This window comes from Orbicella franksi, chromosome 6, assembly GCF_964199315.1.
Source record: "Orbicella franksi chromosome 6, jaOrbFran1.1, whole genome shotgun sequence".
Taxonomy (NCBI): domain Eukaryota; kingdom Metazoa; phylum Cnidaria; class Anthozoa; order Scleractinia; family Merulinidae; genus Orbicella; species Orbicella franksi.
In genome coordinates this window covers 26,396,225-26,418,405 of record NC_138150.1, presented here as the reverse complement: position 1 = coordinate 26,418,405, position 22,181 = coordinate 26,396,225, and the positions used below count along the sequence as shown (strand labels likewise).

The 22,181-nt window shown below is 38.2% G+C and overlaps 2 protein-coding genes across 2 annotated transcripts in view; one reads left to right on the top strand and one right to left on the bottom strand.

Annotated features, from left to right (window-relative positions):
* Nucleotides 1-39: 39 nt before the first annotated feature.
* On the bottom strand, nt 40-3,416 carry LOC145489119 (B9 domain-containing protein 1-like). The gene is made up of 6 exons (XM_081468027.1): nt 3,311-3,416; nt 3,160-3,228; nt 2,775-2,886; nt 2,449-2,545; nt 2,188-2,250; nt 40-1,120 (listed from the first exon to the last, which is right to left on the bottom strand). The coding sequence occupies exons 1-6, from the start codon at nt 3,377-3,379 to the stop codon at nt 868-870; spliced, it is 663 nt and encodes a 220-aa protein (XP_081324153.1). The 5' UTR covers nt 3,380-3,416; the 3' UTR covers nt 40-867.
* A 53-nt stretch (nt 3,417-3,469) lies between these two features.
* Nucleotides 3,470-22,181, top strand: part of LOC145489112 (intraflagellar transport protein 140 homolog) — a 30,765-nt gene continuing 12,053 nt past the window's right edge. Inside the window, exons 1-19 of the mRNA XM_081468020.1 lie at nt 3,470-4,176; nt 5,613-5,834; nt 6,421-6,545; nt 7,188-7,321; nt 7,573-7,748; nt 8,074-8,162; nt 8,545-8,648; nt 8,948-9,099; nt 9,733-9,825; nt 10,453-10,563; nt 11,295-11,373; nt 11,455-11,546; nt 11,648-11,775; nt 12,163-12,280; nt 13,006-13,320; nt 13,775-13,862; nt 14,210-14,253; nt 15,107-15,330; nt 15,971-16,148. Of these exons, the coding sequence (XP_081324146.1) occupies nt 4,030-4,176; nt 5,613-5,834; nt 6,421-6,545; nt 7,188-7,321; nt 7,573-7,748; nt 8,074-8,162; nt 8,545-8,648; nt 8,948-9,099; nt 9,733-9,825; nt 10,453-10,563; nt 11,295-11,373; nt 11,455-11,546; nt 11,648-11,775; nt 12,163-12,280; nt 13,006-13,320; nt 13,775-13,862; nt 14,210-14,253; nt 15,107-15,330; nt 15,971-16,148 (2,619 nt within the window). The 5' untranslated portion in view covers nt 3,470-4,029. The remainder of the gene's footprint in view (nt 4,177-5,612; nt 5,835-6,420; nt 6,546-7,187; nt 7,322-7,572; nt 7,749-8,073; nt 8,163-8,544; nt 8,649-8,947; nt 9,100-9,732; nt 9,826-10,452; nt 10,564-11,294; nt 11,374-11,454; nt 11,547-11,647; nt 11,776-12,162; nt 12,281-13,005; nt 13,321-13,774; nt 13,863-14,209; nt 14,254-15,106; nt 15,331-15,970; nt 16,149-22,181) is intronic.

Genomic DNA, 22,181 nt, shown 5'->3' with positions numbered 1-22,181 from the left:
TTGACACTGAAAGAAAACAGTGTTAGGTCTTCTGACTAATGTTTGTGGTGTCAATTTGTCAGCAAAGTTGAAAGATTTGTGACAGAATACTGTACACCAGAAGTTTGAGTAACAAGTGGACAAAAACTTTGTACCAAGATTATTTACACCATATTGCAAACTTCTGTATGACTGTTTTAAATGTCTTCTCGAAAAAAAGAAAAACATTTCTAACAATACCAAATGTCGAAAACAAATTTTGATCTTCGTATGAAACACTTAGAAGTACTGGTAAAATGAAACTGATTATGAAATTTTACCTGTGTTAGTACAATTTCTCTGAACTTTGAAATTTATTTTCTTGCGTTCCCCTGGGAAATCATTTTCAGGGTTATTTCAGGCAAATATTTACATAAAAAATGCAAAAAGGACTGCAAAATACTTAAAGTTATTCTGGTACCTGATTTTTGTCCACTAAAAACTGAAATTGCTCGATTGTCTATCAGATTTTGTCTTGTATTTTGACAGTGGAAGTGACAACTTCAAATCATTCTGCCATCAAAGAACACGATTTTTGTAATTTAAAACAAGTTGAGGAAAAACTAGTCTCCTTTGCAGCTGTTTTCAGGGTCGTCACACAACACTTCTCCCCCACTTGAAACAAATGTATGAATACAATTCTGAGTATCTAACCAGATCACAGGAGACTCAAAATGCTTTTTTCCCAGTGAAATTAGAGATAATCAGCAAAAAATGTCAACACATTGCAAACAATATTGGGGCTACCATCCTTTTACACCAGATCTCCTTTTATATGTACCGGTACTTTAGGGTAACCACTTTGTTCCCACCCAGGTCTTTGGATGTTTACAATGTGTTTGTAGATAACTATGAATGGCTTTCTGCACTATGCATCTGAGATTCTGGTCTTATTGTGGTGATTCCACTGTTCCCAGGAGCTAGATGCGAAATAGCAACACTGGCAGGTTCTGTGTCATAACCAAGTTTCTTCATATCACGAGTCACTACGCTGAATGTCACTTTCACACTTCCTTGTGATCTTACTCTTGTCACTTCTCTTCCTTCACCTTGTGCTACAACTTTTGGGTCCACAAACTCAGGTCTTCTACCAAGGAACCAACTAAAAAATAATTAAAAAAAATAAATAATGCGTTGTTTAAGAAAATATCCATACCCCTCCCACGGAAGATGTTTGGTTTGAGCCCCCCCCCCCCCAATCTTCCCAAAATTCTTGTTTTAGCTTCATACTTTCTTTTAAAAATTTGGATTTTGAATATCCACTCCAGGTTTGAATTTCCAATGATCTCACGTGGAGTGGTGAACTGCATGATGCTTCGTCCAATAGTTCAGGCGGTTGTTTCAGAAAATATCTACCCCTTACATAAGGAAGAGGAAGTAACCAACCCTCAGGAAATTCCAGTTAAACTTAACAATAAATTTTCTTTAAAAACTTTGTCTTTGAAGACCTCCACCCCCTCTGAATTTCCAATGATCTTCAATTCCACAAGGTAGGTATGGTATTTTGGGGAACCAAACAAAATGTGCTGTTCCAGAAAATATCCATACTCCCCAAGAAGGGATTGGAATTTCCTAGGGGTGTGGGCAGGTTCTGTAAGACAGAAAAATTTAAAGAAATGTATGAAGCTTATTTATGACATTATTGGAATTTCCAGAGGGGTGGGGGAAGGGTCTTAGAGAAAACCCTTCCATGAGGGAGGTATGCATATTTTCTGGAACTACACAATTTTGTAAAATAATGCTCTCATTGCCACAGTATAGGAATTTCAGTAACGTTTTCAGAAAGAGGGCAACTGGTTTTCTCAGGCGGGCAAAACTTTTTGAACTGCACTTCTTTATAAGAAAAGCTTTCCTCTACTGGGTCAAACCTAGCGGGCAAAATCATCATCACAGCTGGTACATTGGCCTGGTGCCTGGCCCTTAATGAAACCCCTGCTTCATCCCAAAGGCACTTTTTCTCTTTGAGAGTGGGAAAAGCACCTTGGGGATAAGGTTGATGCTTCAGTTAAAATCTAGTTGGTTGCCAGAAAAAAGGGTTAAACTGTCTAAGAGTGACAGCTTTTCATAAAAAAAGACTTCCTAGCGTCACACCTGGGTGAAGTGAAGCTAGGGAGATTTTTTATTTTTTAAGTTTGATGATTGTCCAAGAGCAAAAAACGAAAAGCTCACCTTGTAAACTTTTGAAATTTTGATGATGACTCAGGAACAAACATTGGCATCTCTCTTGTGTGGCTGTAAATGGGGCAAACAAACACTGTCAATGAAGCATCCTAGATTTATGACTGTATTTTTTAAATGAGAAATTAGTCACTAGCTCCTACTTTTGAATTTTCAATACTCTTTTACAAGCAGATTGGCACTGCTTTTTGTGATAAAGATTCCCCAAGATGAAAAGTTTATTTGAACATATCAACTTAGCTCAACTTCTACCTTCCTGGAGAGATAGGAACATGTACAGCTCCATATCCTCGCACTACGTCATGACCGAAAGCATCCAAGCCATAGCAACTCACCACTAGTTGAGGCCCTGAAAGAAAGGAATGATGAAACAACAAATACCACATGAAATAATATCAATGAAAAATATTTTGAATATTGAGTTATAAGAGTTACACTGTACACATTTTTCATACCCACTCATGTGTAATTTATTAGGAACAAGTTGCCTGTTAAGTCTATGCATGAAAGCAAAAAAAAAAAACAAAAACAAAAAACAAATGAAAAAATTTAGCCTCATTGCTCTATTATCAACTTACATCCATAAGGACTTGTACTTTTGAAAGTAATGTCCAATGGAAAATTGAAAACAAAGACCTGCCGTCTATCCAAACTCTTTTTAGTGGTCTGAGAAATTCCTTCTTCCCAACCCTGAGGAAAATCAAAACATTATTAACCGGTAAACTTGTTACTTTATGTTGGATTTTGTGTACTTAATTTTCACATATTTTGATGATGACGTCACTTGATATTTATAATGTTCACAAAAAATTGACTTTATACAAAGCTCGGCATGATTGTTGTACAAATGTATGGAGATAAAACAAAACTTTGACAGCCATGATACTAAAACGAAAGCTTCCATGAAAGAAACAAACGATGGCAATGGAGGAAAACGTTGGAGAATTATTCAAAAATACTTACAGACGTAACGACCCAGTCTTGACCATAAACAAAACTGTACTTGCAGTACAAATCGTCAAATTCGGGAAACTAAAAGCCGCAGACGAATAAAATAAACAGTTTTAAATAAAATATAAATATATATTTTCGTGAACAGCTAGTTTTAACTTACCCTTGCAGACTCTATCTGACCAGAGACCATTACAAGAAATACCGAACTATGGAGACCTCCTCCCGCCATTTTGAATTTTGCGCAGGTGGTTGTTGCTAGGCACTAGTCAGCGGCGATACAAACAAAAATATAGCAGCATATCCGGGCTTTTAAGAATTTTTCAGCGCTTGTTTTAACGAAGAGAAGTGGAAAAAATGGCCTGAGTTGTCCGTATTTTCAACAAATTGTACGCTTTTACCCGAGGAAAGCATCATTTAGGGATTTGTCAGTGTGGAGGTGTAGAAAAAATTGTGATTCTTTGAAGATTTCGTCTTCAAAATCAGGGATAATTTTGCGTGGCAACAGTGCGGTTGCTATTGACTTGGTTGACCCATATTAGTTTGCCTTAATTTTTGCGCTAATCGTTCGTTGGCGCTGCAACGAGGAACCTTTGGAAAAAACAGGAAGATTCGTAGCGCTTATTTCTTGCCTTTGATACAGACAGCTGCTTACGTTTACTTTGGGAGAAACTCGATATTTTGAGCGAGTACGTACTCAGTAATTATCAATTCCCAGCTGGAGGATCAAGATTGCACTATAGATGCCATACGTGCTGTATACATAGACGATATCACAGAAATTGTCAAGTACACACGATCTTATGAGGAGAAGACTACTCACCCTGGTTGGGTTTACTTTCAACTAGCGGATTTTTATTTTACATTTGGTCGTCTTCAACGATGGCGGTATACTTCGACCACAAGATTCAAGCTCCTTCAGTAGCTATACAAACTGACATAGCGTGGCACCACACTTATCCACTCTTGGCAGTTGCCTCAAAAAACGAACCGGATGTAGGTGGTTCAGTTAACTTCTATCTTGACGAGGTATGTTATTCATTCAGCACAGTGCGTGTCAAAAATAATCGTATCATGTGTAAGCAATGAACAACAGAAGTACTTCATAGAACGTACGTATTTCTAAACTTAGAGGTTACACTTACATTCCTAAATGACATACAACACCTTTCACTTTCACAAAATTAGATTATGAGCTCAAGATTTCTATGATGTGTTGATTGATATAAGTGCCAAGTCAACTATCTTTTCATTGAAATTGAGAGTAAATAATCCATTGTTTTAGTAGATTCCTAACTAAATTTCCTTCAAACAATGATTTCTTTTTTTTCTTCACATAAAAGAGTAGCATCAAACTTCACACCTTTTAGTGAAATCACACACAGACCTAATTTTCATTTCAAATTGCAGCTGTCTTTACAAGAAAGTTAAAAGTCGCATAACAGTGTATATCCTTTTAGTATCCTCACGAATTGAGGTGTCCAGTAATGTTTCTTGAACTTTCCCTAGAACATCACGCAATGAGAAAAGCTTGCCATTTTTTTTTAGATGACCGCCAGCTATTGCACACCAATGGCTTATAGTCTACAGTAGCTCAGCCAATCTGATTGTAGCATTTGCATTAATCAGACAGTACACAGTGTACAGCCAACCCTCTCCACAACAGCCACCTTGAGGACAGAGAAAAGTGGCTGTTACAGAGAGGTGGTCATTATGAGAATGTAGAAGTGTAATATTAGATCTTTTTTCATGGCTGCAACATTAATTTCTATTTTTTAAAAATTCTCATTGTAGCATACAAATACGTAATGCAATCAAACTATATCAATGAAACAGAAACAGAGACTAATAACATGTGACCTGTTGTATATACTGTTTGCATATATTGTGTAACTTGTCTCCAACTCCAACCCTGCTCTGCTATCTCTCGCTGCCCAGCTCCACTCCATGTCCCTTTGGTAAGCCTCCTTTCTCTCTTATCTTTTGTGCATGTAGATAAGAAAGCAGAGGCAGCGTGGCCGAGTGGTTTAGAGCGCTGGTGTTGTAATCCGGATGTCCTGTGTTCAAGGCCTCCACCCTGCCACTAGTGGGATTTGTTTCTCGGTAGTCTTGAGTTCAAATCCTCGATCACGCTTTGTAAATAGCCAACTGGTCTACCTTCTGCTAGTTGGGATTTTTAACTGTGTTTCGTCAGTATGAAATATTTGTTTTCTTTGTTTCAGTGGCATGTCTGTAAACTAGCTACGCTTTAATAGTGCTTGTATAGCTAAGTGCATGACCACTATAAATAAGATTTACATTTTTTTTTTACAATAGCTGGAGCTCATTGCATCACCATTTGTGGAATTTAAGTTTGCAAGTTAGCATGGCCCCATTACTTTTTCTAGTTTACAGAATACTAATAAATTATCCTTTTAGTAGTAATTCTCTTTGAACTAACGTTTTATTATGTCCACCTGTATCAGGGTGAACTTGTGGAAGATTCTTCAATACAACGTTCCAGCTTAGTAACAGCTATTTTGTGGCACCCTGTAAGAAAGATTCTTGCAATCGGCTGGCAGAGTGGTGATGTGTTAATTTGGAATGAACATGACCATGAGCTACATGAAGCTTCTTCTATTCATCAGTCTGCAGTCCGGATTATACAGTGGAGTAACAATGGGAACAGACTTGTTACCACTGATGAGGTATTTGTTTGAGATAAATGTTCCACTGAGGGGTGGCGTACTATTGTGGTATTATTCAAAGCTTCTTAAGTATATGTCGTGAACAAAGCTGTATTGGAAGAGTATCAGCCCTTTGTCTCTGTTAATAATATATGGTTGAGTATGGTGCATCCTGCAGAGATATCAGTGAGAGCTGTTCTCCCAATACAGTCCAGGGCAAGCTTGACAAGTAACTACACGGCTTAATTAATGAAAATGTGTAAAAAGGTTGACCTGGTATAATACTTAGAAATTATTGGAGTGACAGTGTCAGGCTGGTTTAGCTATTGGCCTTCTTCTTGAATTATGTTGCTGCCAGAATACCATGTGGTGCATTAATTAACACCACTGTGTATGAAATTGAATGTCTTGATTAAAGTTAGTTTTGAAGAAGAGGACCTTTTTAATGTTTTACTATTAATTCTTTCTGCTAGTTGGGTATCCAATTTAGTACATTGATGATGTTTTAGCAACTAGATTTATTTAGAGTACTCCAATAATTTTTCTGTAAGTAAGTTGTACATTATAAAAGACATCATAAGCACCTCTTTGCTGCTCTTCTGCATAGACCGGGATCTTGGCAGTCTGGAAAGCAGATCAGAAGGGTAGACTACAGCAATCTCCATTGCACCAACATGATGCTTCTTCACCAATAACAGCTTGTGTTTTCAAACCACCATCAAGCCCTGAGTAGTGAGTATAAATCAAGAAGTCACACTTTTGTGAGTCAGTTTGTGGTAGTGATTATTTAGTGTTAAGCCCTGACTAGACAAAAACAATATAACACAAGCCTTTGGAATTATACTTGGGCTTAACCTGCACTATCATTTACAGAAAGGCTTGCCTGGTTTAAATTTTAAATTGTTGACCTCAAATTAAAGCCACAAAGCTTTTAAGATGTCCAAATCACTCTGGACTCCACAAATCATTTTGGAGTGCATGTCTCTTTTAATTGTCACACTGGGTTTGTGAACTATTCGGAACAATCTCTCTAATAGGCCATTTTCAAATTGTGCAGTTTCAGAAAATAGCCATTCTTCCCCCACAGAAAGGACTGGAATTTCCTTGGGGGTTAGGGGTTTTGTAAAACCAAAATATTTAAAGAAATGTATGAAGCTTAATTGGGATTTTCAAAGGGGTGGGATGGGGGTCTTAGAAAAAAATCTCTTCTGTGGGGGAGGTATGGATATTTTCTGGAACTATACATTAGAACTACGTGCAGTGGAGGTCATTAGAATTTTTAATTGATATATTTGATGCAAAATGACAGCTAGATGTAACTGTCATCTTATTACAGTTATTACATGAAAGTTATAATATTACTGTGTTTTACAGTGACATATCTAGCTTGGCAAAAGCAGCTGTGGCAGGAGACGAGGCTGCATTGGACATGTTAAGTTGGCGGAAGAGCAACAAAAGCACATCAAATACATCATCTGATTATTCCTTCTTTTTTGGAGTCACAGATGGTACGTTTATTCTTACGAGAGTTTCCTCAGGTTTACAAAGCTCTAATGTTCACTTATCTGGCCAGCAACTTTTATTCTATTATAATAATCACCAGTTCTTAAAATCACATGCTTAGTTTTCTTTCTTTATCTTACCTTTGTTTTAGAAATATTTATAGTGAGAATTGTGGTCACTGTGTTAACCTCAAAACTGCATTGTCTCGTGTTGACATTATTATGTGGTACGTAATAATGTTTCATGTTCAACGCAGGTTCTGTTTACTATATGGATGATAAAGGCCGTTGTTCGCAGTGTTTCACTGCAGAGGGTCCTGTCAAGTTCTTGTTGTACAGTGAGGGAAGGGACATGATTGTGGTAGTTACAGAAGGATTGATCCTCTCACAGCACAGAGTGGCACATGATGGCACTACATCAGAAGTTGCTAAGGTCAGAGCTGGAAATAAATTTTCACATCACTCAATGTTTATACCCACAAAGGAGAATAATATTGCATCAGACACATTTGTAGAGTTTGTATCCACTTTTCATACTCTGCACAATGTCACATATTGGGAATTATTATAATTCTGCATCTTGTTTCTCTTGAGGAATGATTCCTCGCTTGAGAGCTTCAAATCCTGTCTCGAAGACAGGATTCTCATCTTGTGAGAATTACTGAAGCTGCAATTGTCCTATGTTGTTTTTAATGTTGCTACGAATTAGAGCTTTTTTTCTGTCACCATAGTCATCAGAAGTTTATTTTCTTGATTAGGTAAAACTTAGTGGGCAATCTGGTAAAAGTCAAATAATCTGGGCTGGAAGGCAAGTGTTAGCCACTGCATCAGAGGAAAATGTTGTCAGGTAAAGTTACAACTAAAATAAAAAAAATGTTAAATAAATTAAAATATTTAGGGAGGAAGCCACATTAGCCTTAGCTGGTTTTCATGCAGGTCTTCTATCCTGGTCAAAATGGAATTTGGAGATGTTGGATTTTGTGAAGGGAGGATTGGAAAACCAGAGAACCTAGAGAAAAACCCTTGAAGCAAGGCAAGAACCAACAACACACATATGGCACTGGGCTGGAATCAAACTCAGGCCACGTGGGTGGGAGGCAAACTTTCTCACCACTGTACCAGCCCTGTTCCCCACAACTGGTGTATTTTTTTTGGTTTACTGATTTGATGACTGTTTTCCAAGACAAACTGTGTTGTAATTAAATCATTCTGTGTTTGTTTTCATCCAGGATGTGGAATCTTGAGCAAAATGACAACTACATACTTTCTGTTGATGGCAGTGGCTTTGAAGCTGGGGAGGTTGTCAACTGTATATCATTCAACAAAGTTAAAGGTAAGGCTTTTGAAATAACTCTGCGCGACCTTTTTAATATTAAGTAAGTAGGAACCACTGTGGTTTCTAAAGGTCACATAAGGCTTTCAGCCAGGATTAGGAAAGTGGGTGTCCAATATATGAGGCAACATATGGAAAATAAACAATTTTCTTTTAAAAGTGGCGGTCCACAGGATGCCTGGACACCCATCTGGCTAAAAGCCTGGGTCACATGTATTCTTAACCACCACTTGCAAAGGGCAATGGAGGTGAATGTTTGTTGACTAAACATGCCTTGTTCATATTATTTACAACTCCAGGTATTCTGGCTGGGGGAACAAACAAGGGAAAAGTGGCCATGTGGAAACATGTTGTGACTAAACCACAACAGAGAAAGCTGGAAGGACAAGAGAAATGGGATTTACAATCACCAGCTGTTTTGGAGGGAGTAACACAGTTATCCCAAATACAGGTGAGAAAGAGTTTGAAAGGCACAGGGCATAATGGTTAGTGTGCTGGACTTTGCATTTAAGCACATCGTTCCAGTCTTGGCCAGAGTTCAATGCCTTGTGTCCTTAGAGAAGACACTTATCTTACTTAACTCTCACAGTGTCTGTTGAATAACAAGTACCGGCATGGTATTGTAAATGTAGGGGGGGGGTGGGGGGGGTCCAGTAACTAACAGAGGCTCAGTCCTCAACTCAGGCTAGTTTCCATAGTGTGAAACAGCCACAGCTACACCTACTCCTCTATTATTGGTGCTAGTCTGTCACGGTTTACCCCTACAGTAACCTGAATATTTTATAGGTTACGTCAATTATAATTTTACTGGTACCCATTTATACACTTGGCTCAAGAGACGTAGATACTGTGAGAGAAGGAAACACAAGGCAGCAGATGTGGCTAATGGGAATTCTCTCCTCTGAATCTTGAAGCTGAATGAAGCGAACATCAGGATATGGTCTACAGCTTTTAGAAAATATACAGTCAGAATGTATTTTTTATTAGGTTTAGGAATTTGATTTATAAATAGCAATCAATCAGACAGAAGATGTGACAGACTGATTGTTATATATATGTAAATGGTTTCTTGTTTGTGTTTCAGTGGGGTGGCAACAAAAGTCTCTTGGCTGTGAACAGTGGAGAAACAGTGATAATTCTAAATGAACAAGTTATGAATGCTCACTATAATCATGAGGTAAAAAATTCATTTCATCACTGAAGAAGGTTATAGTATTTTAGCTGAAATGTCTATTTTTAAGATTTTTAAGTCAGTGACAACAATTTTTAAGATTTTACTATGAGGTAAGTAACACCCCAACCTCCAACCATTAGTGATACAAATAGCTTTTTCAAGCAGAATCTCTGCTCAAGCAATATACTTTCACAGTAATATTCATCTTCTGGACACCTTCTACAAGGACTTAAGCTCTGTTACAGTGTGGACACTTGAAGCATGCACACTAGATATTTTTGTACATTTTTTGGTAACTCTAGAATTTCAGGGCTCTTCGTGTAGTTTGATGATTAGGCCTTTTTACAGTGTAAAAATGCTAAATACTTTTGTCAATATGAAGAGCCTTTATTCTGTAGTCACCCATGTACACAAAAAATATCAAGTGTTCCTTGAACACATGATTGAACACTAAGAGAACTTACACATATAGAGATAAGTAATTTACTGTTTGTAATCTCATTAACTACTAGTGCCACTTACATGCTATAATGGAAGGCTGAAATGATACTGTCCAAATAACAATAGATTATGATTAATATAATAATCAATAAATAATAATTATTATATATTCATCTTGCCATGTTTTAGGTTGCAGGGGTTCAAGTTTCACCAAGTCAACTAGCCATTGAAAATTTCACAACTGACTATCATCAAGATCTCAAGACAGATATTCATATCAAGGGAGTATTTGTAACAAAGGTGAAGTTTTAACAATATTCTTACACTCATCATAGCTTATCTAAGTATTATCCTCTACACCTGTACCTGCTGTACGTTAGATTTCCTTGAGCTTCTTTCTCAAGCAGCAGCTGGTAAGCAAGCCTATACCCAGGGCTAAACAAAAACTTGAAGACTTCTAGATCTTGCTTTCCCTGGGCAAATCGTAGTTTACTTTTTTTTGTTTAGTTGAAAGGCAATTTGCCTGGGCCCTTGCCCATTGGGCAATTGAGAATGAAGTTACTAGCCCAGCAGGAAAACCTACTTGTACTTGTCCTGGATGACCAGATGACACTTTTTTCGAGCCCTGTATACCTGCTGATATTTTGACAGACTTACACTAACATAAATCTTTGGCATTAGCATAGCAGGCATTACCTGTTATCAGTTGACCTGCCACTCTTTAAACCCTCTATTGTTATCTGTTCTTGTTAATCTGCACCTCTTTTGTTCCTAGGGCCAGGGGCATTGTTTGTGTTGTTTACCTTTATTTGTTTTGTTTGGCCTATCATAATTAAGGACCTTGTAAACGGTGCTGGTTAGAGGTTACCCCCTTGTCACCAAAATCAAACTTGAATGTTTCCTACAAAGCATGTGAGGTTTTTTTTTTTTTTTTTTTATAAGAGTTTATTATAATTGGGAGTCGTTTCTAGCTGGTAAGCTGTCAGTAGTGCCAAATTAATTTATTAGAGTTTTTTTCCCCATTGATTTAGACACACACTGCAATATGGAATGGTAAAAAAGTGGTGGTATATGAAGTGGCAAGTGACAAAAGCATGGTCAGAGCAGAAGGCAAGTCTTGGCTTTTTTAAAGGAGCTCTGTCATGTTGATATGTTTGACTCTAATTTGTCATTGTGCTTTTTGCTCTGCAGGTTCTTTCAGTTCTGATTCTCCTGTTGTTGTCGCCCACGAACAAAGTGTTTATACTGTAGAGCCAGGAAAGATCCATGTCAGGACATTTCAGGTACTACAAAATAAAGGATTTGTTTGCTTTTTGGCTGTGTAGTGAAAAAGAATCCTATTAAGGTTTGGCGTGTTTTCATGTTCTGTATTACATGTTTGCAGGGGACAGTCAAGCAGATCTTGCAGTTTTCAGAGGCAGAGGGGGACCCCATTCTGTTAGATGTGTGTGGGAATTTTCTTGTTGCTGGAACATCTGTGGGTTATATCAAGTTGTGGGATTTGTCAAGAAGGTAAGAAGTATGTTGTGCAACATACAGTAAAGAATTATAATAGTAGATTATGCCAACAATCTATCATGCAAAAAAGCTCGATGAGCAAAATACGTAACTTATATTTAAAGTGGCGTTAGAGTTGTGAGTTGTGTATGTGTGGTACATAGTCATAGTATTGTTATTAGTGTTTAAGTAGCGTACCTTGTATTCCTAGTAGTACTGAAACTTGTAATTAGTGTGCTAAAAAAAAATTCAATGAACAAATCAATTTAAAAAAAACATATCGTTCTGTGTGCATTGTTCGCCCATAACTTCCAATCACACCATCGCGCTTTCTCAGAGGTATGCACTATAACAAGCATTAGGGAGCTTTACATTAACAGTGACACATTTTTGGATGTATAGGGAAGCTAAACAACACTGCAATCCCAAGTCATTAGAGGAAAGTATAGCGGGGATCGGCAAACTCAAATCCGTCAGATGCAACTGCAGTGGAACCAAAGTTAGCATCATGTGTGATAAGGTGAGACAAAGCTTGTGGACCTCTCCGCATCCGAATCTTTTTTATTCTCTCCGCATTCGAAGCGTTTTTATTCTTCACACGGATACATGGGCATTGGGAAAGATGACCTGAGGCTGATTTTGAAAATATCATAGTTTGTGGGTTGAAAATTTGTAAATACAATACAATTATTCGTTTTAAACTAAAATTAAAATTCTTCCTTTCTCTAAACGGCAAAACTAGCCAAACAGCAATTAAAACAGCGCTAGCCGTATGTTCCTTGCTAATCACATTTCAGCCTAAAATCGGCAGAAAAATAAGAATATTCAGCCTTGGCTGGAAAAACAGTATTCTTATATAAAAAAAAAGTGTTAGAGGCCTGTTCAGCCCATTCAGCAGTCACTATTTTCGATTCTTATCTAATGTCTGTGAAGGCCCAGTTTATTGCTCTTCTTTAAAAAACTGAACTCCAGTTTTCAAAAGCATGTAGCGAATAGGAGCTGTGCAACCCCTCCGGGATGGGATGTTAGCCATTGCAGGACACCCTTAGAGTCCTGTCTGGAAACCCCAACAGTTCATTGCCACCTATTCTTTTGCAATGCCCATGGGTGGGGAGAATCTTTGCAAGGGTAAAATATCTTGTTCATAGGCCACTGTCTCAACCCCTCACAAACACGATACACTTGTGACTGTCACTATAAAACAAGCAGTATTCACCATATTGTAAATTATATTTTGCTTTACAGGCAAACAACTCTCCAGATAGCAGAATTTATGTCTGGGACATAGAACTTGACGCTTTTCAATCATTTGACTTTGCAACGGGCCTCAGCTTAGGAGCAGATGAAGGCGATAAAGAAAGCCCTGATATCATGAACAGAGCACAACAGGCAGCCGAAATCGCTGGCCGGAGACCTTTGGCACAGTTTTGGGATCCTACAGAACCCAAGTTGTTAGTCTGCGAGGCTGTACACATTCCAGGAATGTTACAGGAAACGTCAAACAGCAAATCATCCTCGAGGAAACCTGTGAATATGACTGCTGCGGATGCCAGTAGAGAGGTCATTACAAATTATTGTAAAGAGCTTTTTACATAATTTATATGTAACAATTTAGGAGCCTCAAAAGTAAGCAAAATCTTAGCTGCATAGCATTAATAAGAATTTCTGATCGTTAGCTCGTTTGAGTCAGTAGTGGAGCAAACGAGCTGGCTTGTCTGATGGAAGGATAAAGTTGTCATTCATTCTATTCGGTAGCTAGTTACATGGCTCTGTAGCGTGCAGAAAAAGAGTGCTTTCGCTAATTTTTTTAGGCATTCGTCGTACTCAAACGCGAAAATTCTTAAAAGTAATCCGTCTATCCTGCGGACATTCAAGTGTATTAGATTTTTTAAGCTTTGCAAACAGAGAACTTTACATCTACTAGAAAAAATTGCGCGGCATGAAGCATTCAGTTGCTCTATGAAAGACTGTGTATCTTATGTATTGACGCATATGTTTCTTGGCTCGTCAACAGAGTGATGTGATGGTGATATCGCTGTTCAGTACTCCAGAAAATGGCATCTTAATACAAGACTTCTTTCCAATTGACTCAGCTTACTTCAGTGAGTTTTGTTCAAACCACCCACCTTTGATAATAATCAATTCACTACATATTAATAGTCAGAAACATGTACTTTTCAAGTCAAGCCAAGTCAAGCCAAGTCAAACTTTATTTAGGCAGGGTGGCCCCATCAGCCATTGGCTGTATCAACAGGGGCCCTGCGTAAGTTATGACTACTCAATAAAATTTTTAAATATGTACAAGAACTTTAAAAGCGGATAAAAGGGAAACTTAAAAATACAAATGGATCACAAATTTGAGATTGAGAAGAAATTGGTACATAAGTTACATAAGTACATAATAAAGAAGAACTATTCCTTAGGTAAAAGCTGTTTCTTTTTCCTCTAGGTTTACTTGGAGTTCAAGTTCCCTTCTTCTACCTCGTTAAGAAGGTTGGTGTTTTGACAATTCCACCCTCCCCCCCTTAATTGTAATAGCATGTTTAATAGAAAACACACTGCCAAAGAATACGTTCAATTTACTGACAAAAATATTCATTCAAGGGCCTTAGCTAAGTGATATAATATCGTTGCTTGTTGCATGATAGCGTAAAACTAACCCGACGTTTTGCCTTTTTCCTTACTGCCCTCTTTTCTGTAAATCGTTTTTGTTTCTTTGTCCAGATGAACTGTGTCGCAGTATCGCTTATTAGTAACTTGTCTCTCTGTTTCCGTCCTGCGGTCGTACCCATTAGTTTCTTGGGGGCCGTTTCTCCAAAGCCCCGGAAACTTTACGGGCCCGAAAAGCCATTTTTAGTTAATCGGTATTTTAAGACAGAGAGGTGTACACGCCTGAAACTTCTTGTATGAAATGGAACCTCTGTTTCTATTTAGAATATGTGAATAAATCAGCTCTGTAGTCATAAAGTTTGAGATTTTGCTACGGCCTTTCGGGTGCGAAAACTTTTCGGGACCTTCGAGAAACGGGCCCCAGGTCCCCAAGATATGTAATAAGCCATTTCCGAGTTGCTTTTTGCCTCTGTTTCAAAACGAGTCCTGGTGCACAACCTTTCATATGGATATGAGTTTGATTTGCTAGACAATGAATGTGCAAGAAAAACTCGTTTTTAAACACTCGTTTTGAAACTGAGGTAACAGCAACTCGGAAATGCCGTAGTATTCATCGTGTGTCTTTTCATTAGCTTGCTTGTAATTAAAACATGTGTGATTCTCTCAAAGTTCGTACGCCTCCTTGTTCCGCGGGAACTGCAACAAACAGTTTTTTAATACTTTTTCAAACCAACAGAGCAGTGAATTAGAAGGCCCCCCTCCCCCTGACCCGCCATCATACGCTGCGACGAACATCCCCCTCCCTGACAAACACCACATGGTCACTAAACACACCATGAGGGATTTTATTGGACTGGAGAAAGCTGACGTGGAGGCCAGAAAAGCCATGATGAACTTCAGCTATCTTTCCACCATTGGAAACATGGACGAAGCGTTCAAAGCCATCAAGTTAATCAAAAGGTACGCACCAAACAGGGCTTGTTATTACATTACTTGCAGAAAATTTTGGACGTTTAATTTTCGGACACTTTTTATCTCACTTCGGACGAATTTCGGACAACGATTTCGGACACTGCTGAAACATAGCTAAAGTAAATTTGCGCCTGCAAAACACCAATTAGACTGAAACAACATCTGTGAAAATGATCGTTTTACTGTAGCTTCAAGGTTTTACGAATACACCGACGAGTAGATAACAAATTCTATCAAGCCGTTATGTATGTCAAGCAGTGTCTCATCTAGACTTCGCTCCATAAAGCCCGGCATAAAGAAAAATTGTGCGAAACATCTCAGATACGTGTTTCATTGCTCAACAAACTGTCAGCGTGTCGTATTTTAAAGTTGGAAGAACTCTGGATGTGTGGCGCATTCCAAAAAGTCGGAAGTAATCTTCTCGAGCTCAACCAAATGTAGCAAAACCACTTACTTATATTGCAGGATTATGACAGGTTACAACGAATTCCTAACCATAAGGCGTATATGTGCATGATGTCAATTTGTTGAATACTTGTTTCTGTTTCAAGTTTAATGATTTCTGCGGCGATAGATACAAGGAATAACTAAAGGAGAACTCTTTCTAACTTGATCTTTTCTGTGATAGTGAGTCAGTGTGGGAAAACATGGCTCGCATGTGTGTCAAGACCAAGAGGCTGGATGTGGCTACTGTTTGCTTGGGAAACATGGGAAACGCTCGAGCTGCTAGAGCGCTGAGAGAAGTGCACAAAGAACCTGAGCTGGACGCTAGAGTGGCTTGTTTAGCTTTACAACTTGGCATGATCGTAAGCATTAATTCTCCGTACTAGTTGTTGTACATCTCTTCTTATGTTAATCCTGAGATTTTGGTGTTCTATCAAGACAAATTTTCCCAGGTGAAGATTTTGTATATTCTCATTACCTCTCTGCGTGACATTGTGTTGATCTTATACACTACACTACGCTGCGCTGCACTAGACTGCACTACAATACAAACTTTATTTAGAGAGGGTAACACGAAGAAGTGTATTGCACTTATCACTCTTTTTTAAAGAAAGTCCGACTCTTGGAAGTTAGTTTACTTAACTTTTCTCTTTCTCGGGTTATAAAGGTAACTTTTACTGCAATAATAAATAGTAGTAATCAAATATGATGAGTGCGTTTGACGCCGTCACTTGAATATACATACCTTAAGAGATTTCACAAGTTGACTCTCAACCTCTGTCTATTGCTTAAATCAACAATTTTCAACAACCGAGGTTTTACATGCTAGTGAAGAGGTCCCCTGTATAAACTACGATTTGTTGAGACGTTGCGTGACGGCGCCAGTTTCCGTAGACTCACAAAAATATTTACATTAGCCTTCAAATTTCGTCCTAAATATTTTCACATTAACTGGTAATGTTTCAGCGTAGAAACTAATTTGGGAAAAGTGTATTATTTTACGTACATTATTTTAAGCTGGAAGCACACATATAAGCAAACACTTGCAATCGCGTGCTCGTTTATCGTAAACAAACTCCGCGCGACTGATTCGAATATTTCCCCTGATGAATAAAGTTTGATAGTATTTACATTGCCGTTCTTTGGTTCAGGCTCACTCTTATGGATCTTGCCTTCAGAGTACTTTTCCCCCAATTCCAAACAATATTCGACCGGATAAAGACTGAGCTATCTGTCGCGACTGGAACTTTCAACAAAGGCAGTAAATGAAATTTTTACCACAATTGTTACTAATCTCGCAATCTGATTGGCTTATTTGCCGTTGTCGATAAGAGTCCAGACAACATTGCTCGCGTCAATGTGTCACGCAATGCTTTTAGCAGCTCGCGCTCTGAAGAAAACATTTTCTTTGACGTCGATATTTGTACAGTGGTCAAAATGTGGTGGACTCACTCGGCTGCGCCTCGCCGTGAGTCCACAACATTTTGACCACTGTGATGATGCGTATCATTGTCGATAAGGGTGCAGACCACGCTAAACCACATTCGATTTGATAGCTGTTCCTACGGTAAACATCCCAAAGGTAAGGCGATTGAAAGTCGTTTTCGTGAACATATAAAATAAATAATTGTCCTAGTCATGTCACAAAAGCATGTCATCTCGCATCTCGATGAAACAGGCCATTTTTGCTTTGATTTCTACGGCACAGAATCAGAACTGCAAACGAGCGAACGATTGAGAAATAAAAAGTGACTCGGAAGCTAAGCGCGTGCTTTTCGATGATGTCTTGCGCCCCTGCTGCATTCTGCGGGGAGGCCAATTTTGCGTCGCAAGCAACCTCGTTCCAAAGGTCTCTCATCTTACCGCCCCCTGGAGCGAGCGAGGAGCATCCATCCTTGTCTTGTCTAGTCTGCATTAGGACTGCGTTCTGTCGAACGCAACAATCAGAATACATTGCTATTGATCCCATTTATTCTGCTCCCCCTCCTGCTGCCTTCGAAGTCATCAAATACATCAAGTCAGAAGTGTGACAAATTAAATTGTTTTTTTATACACACCTTTCAATACTCCCTGGTGAGGAGCGTTTGGCCAAGGAAAATGTGAACTTCAAACTGCTTTCGTTACTTTCTATAATTGTGACAACATCATAACATGTACAAATGTAAATTGTAGAAGATTACTCCTTCAAAGAGAATCATGGCATTTCCTTTCCTTATTTTCCATTTTTCTACTGTTTGCAATAGCCACTGTTTATAGTTCTATTTTGAATTTTTTTGTCAGGCTTGAGCGGTCAGCCTTGTCTGCAGAGAGAAAATCAAAAAAAGCACGTTGTTGTTATGTTACTGGATCAACAGCGCTTGAGTGTAAATTAAAATACAAACTGGTAGATTTAACTTTATTTAAAGACGTGAATCCACTCAAGTTAAAAATTGTTTTTGAATTGTATACTGAACTTAGATTGTCTACTTGTAAATGGACAGTACTAAGAAGAGATAATTTTTGTTAGATACTACAACAATTAAAGGTTAGAGTTTAGCGGTAAGCCGTGAGCAGTTTGGAGTAGGTGACTGTTAATCTGGTGCTTCTGGTTTGAATACGAGCTCGGGCTCATTAAACTTGATTTGGTCAGAACGGAACAATTTTACTTGCATTTTAGTCGCGCGCTTGGTCGCGTTGTTGATGCGCAGACCGTGTGCGTAGTTCCAAAAGTAGACACCATCTTTCCGCTCTAACTGCAGGTACCTTGCGTGCTTATCAAACGAGACCCAAATAACGTACACAGCCAGTAGATGCACGTGGGCCCTGGCAGCACTAAAAACAAACTTGTTGTAACTAATTCTAAGCATTCTCTTTACTTTCACCCTGGGGGGTGAAAATGCCCATGAGAAAGACAAAGATCACGCGTTTTTCCCGGGAAAATATATCAGTATAGCTTTTTAGATTGAAAACGAAATGGGAAACGGTGCTTTTCCGGTTGGCTGCGTTTGGCCGCTTTTCGCCGCTGTAGTAATTAACTTTCACTCTTAACATTTTCAGCTTCCGATCGCAAAAAAATGTAAGAACGTACAGCCTCGACTCCAAAATTAGACGTTCTTATATAAAAGAAGGAGTGTAGTGAAATCTTTGCTAATTCGGGAAAGGCTTGCAGAATGCCTACTTTCCTCAGCTGTTAGAGGGTTATCAATACTTTGAAAAGAAACAATTTTTCTTTGTTTCTTGCCAATGAATATGCGAAAATCATACCCACCTTCTTACAACCTCTCGTCGTGTTCTTGTGGCTGCTTGTCAGCTTCGTTCAAATCATCATCTTCTCCGTTCTCTCTCTGCGCCGCTGTTCCGTCATTCTCCAGCAACTTTAAAACCACTACAGTAATTATTCCGCCGATGACAGCAAACACAGCACTCCGCAAAATTTGTTCGCGAGAAAACATCTCTGCTAGGTTTTGCTTAGCAAACCACTGTCAAATTATCGGCTGATACGGGTATGAATTAACGGGCAACCAATGAAATGTCTGTATGTAACTCTGCCCTAAGGAACCGAATATTGAACAGACCTTTGCCCCGCTGCTTCATGCTACGCATGAAAAACCACTTGAAATGTGTTCAATTATTCAATTCACATTTTTTTTAAAAATTATTCTATAGCATTTTTATTATTCTTGAAATGTTTCCAAACTATTCTATTTACATTTTCACTGGAATTATGTCATTTTCGGGGAATCCCCTCGCATTGTGCCATAAATTACCATAACAGTCAACTCTCCACACGTTCTGTTGTTTACAAGTCCTCTTGGTTGACTGGGTCACGCGTCATTCCCATGTCGGAAACTCTGGAAAGGACCTTGTTTGCAAGTCATTAAAAAAAAAAAAAAAGAATCGTTTACTATCAAAGCTACGTCCAAAACAAATGTGATTCGCTTGGTTCACGACGACAAATTATCCTTGTATAAGCTCTACTCTGTATTATATGCCTTGCAACAAAGAGAACAGAATTTACAATCACATTTAAGTAGGTTGTTTGTTATTTCTGTTGATAGGTTGTCTGCTACTCCACCTTGTAATTTTTTCATTTGAAGGAGGACACAAGATTAAATTTAGACTACTTTTACAACACCGTTACCGTGATATATATATATATATATATATATATATATATATATATATATATATATATATATATATATATATATATATATATATATATATATATATATATATATATATATATATATATTAAGTTAAGATGCTTCGAGCCAACAGGGATGCCACGCGCCAGAAGGATCCAAAAGGATTCGTAGTCCAAACCTCGAGTAATGAAATTTGTAGGCAATTGTGGAAAACGAGGACGGACAACTTCGAGCGAAAAAAAAAATATATATACAGTAAAAAATCTAAGAAATCTAAAAAAAGGTTTAAAAATTTAATAAAAAAAATAAACGTTTCGGTCAAAGACAACTGATGAAGGTCTTTGACCGAAACGTTTATTTTTTTTATTAAATTTTTAAACCTTTTTTTAGATTTCTTAGATTTTTTACTGTATATATATATTTTTTTTCGCTCGAAGTTGTCCGTCCTCGTTTTCCACAATTGCCTATATATATATATATATATATATATATATATATATATATATATATATATATATATATAAAAATAATACACTCGAGTCACCAAAGAGGATTATTACATTTCCTTTTGTTGTTTTCCACTTTTTTACTGTTTGCAATAACTGCTGTTTATAATTCTGTTTGTTAGCATCTTTTCGTATGTCAGCCTCGAGCTGTTGACCATGTCTGGAGAAAGCAGCAGGACGCATAATTACTAGAAATCAAAGATTATCAGTGCGTTCGACGCCGTCACTTTAATATATATACCTTAAATGATTTCACTAGCTGACTTTCAACCTCTGTCTATAGCTAAAATCAACAATTTTTATTAACAACGAAGTTTTGCCTGCAAATATCGTCCTAAATATTTTCACATTAATTGGTAATGTTGAAGCGTAAAACCTGATTTGTAAACTGTATTATTCTACGTACATTATTTTAAGCTGGAAGCACACATATAAGCAAACACTTGCAATCGCGTGCTCGTTTATCGTAAACAAACTCCGCGCGACTGATTCGAATATTTCCCCTGATGAATAAAAGTTGATAGAATTTACATTGCCATTCCGTGGTTCAGCCTCACTCTTATGGATCTTGCCTTCGGAGTACTTTCCACCGATTCTAAACAATACTCGACCAGATTAAGACTGAGGTAGTGTCGAAACTGGAACCAATCATTATACTAGAGACGGCTCATCCGTCTGGGATGAACTTGGGCAAAGCACGATAGTTCGGCCGATAATTTGTCTGTGTATAAATACGGGCAAGCAGACAGATCATCCGTCCAGACAAATTATCGTTATGGTTCGTTTTGACCTACGAACTTTCGTTGATAATCCGTCTGTGTGTATAAATACGGGCGGAAGACGAACTATCCACGAAACTTACACCCCGGTACATGGAGCCAGCGCTTATTTTCAATAAACTACAAATTTTAAGATGGCGGAAAAGTCAGCTGGTTGTTCGGACAAGTCAAAAAAGTTCAAGAAAGAACGCATGTGGACGGAAATAGAGCTTAAATACCTTGCGTTTGTTCTACCTGACGAAAGAAAGCAATACTACTTTCGTCCGACGAGTTTAAACAAGAGAACGAACGGGAAAAAAGCAAGTCCAAAGGCAAGCAGCAAAACAGTCCATTGGCGCCAATGTTGATTCGACTTAACGACTAGTGCCCAAGCCTTTTCGTCGCGCTTTCCCGGAAATCCGTCTAGGACTTGCCTAGTATAAATACGAGACGAACTTTAAGACACACCGATGAATCGATAGTTCCTCTTAAAAATCGTTCCGTATGATTCGTCTTGACGGATGATCCTTCTCTACTATAAATCGTGCCAACAAATGCAATCAAAATACAGCCAATGAAATATAGCTGTAATGTTCCCACGGTAAAAAGGCGATTCAAAGTCGTGTAATAAATAATTGTCCTAGTCATGTCACAAAAACACGACATCTCGTTTGCGCTGGTTTCCACATCATGAGAAATCGTAAGCACGTAAAGTTAACAAATTGACGTCAGTTTTTATGGGTCTGTCCTGGCTGTGGAACCACCAGCCGCAGGCGAGTGGCTCCGCAGTATAATTTGACAATTTTATGAAATTTATCATCAATAAGAGGACAGATGCATAAAAACTGACGTCAATTTGTTTTTTACAATAGCAAGACCCCAAAAAAGGGTCACATGCCGGGAATAAACAAGGGGAAAAGACGCCGTAAACTTGCCGTAAACTGTAAACAAAGATGAGTGAATTTTATTCAAAACGACGCAAACATTGTCAATAGCTTTTCTCG

Coding starts and splice junctions, on each gene's coding strand:
- LOC145489119 (XM_081468027.1), bottom strand. CDS start 3,379: ATGGCGGGAGGAGGTCTCCATAGTTCGGTATTTCTTGTAATGGTCTCT. Junction 3,229..3,310: donor GTCAGATAGAGTCTGCAAGG/GTAAGTTAAAAC, acceptor TGCGGCTTTTAG/TTTCCCGAATTTGACGATTT. Junction 2,546..2,774: donor AAGTACAAGTCCTTATGGAT/GTAAGTTGATAA, acceptor CCTTTCTTTCAG/GGCCTCAACTAGTGGTGAGT.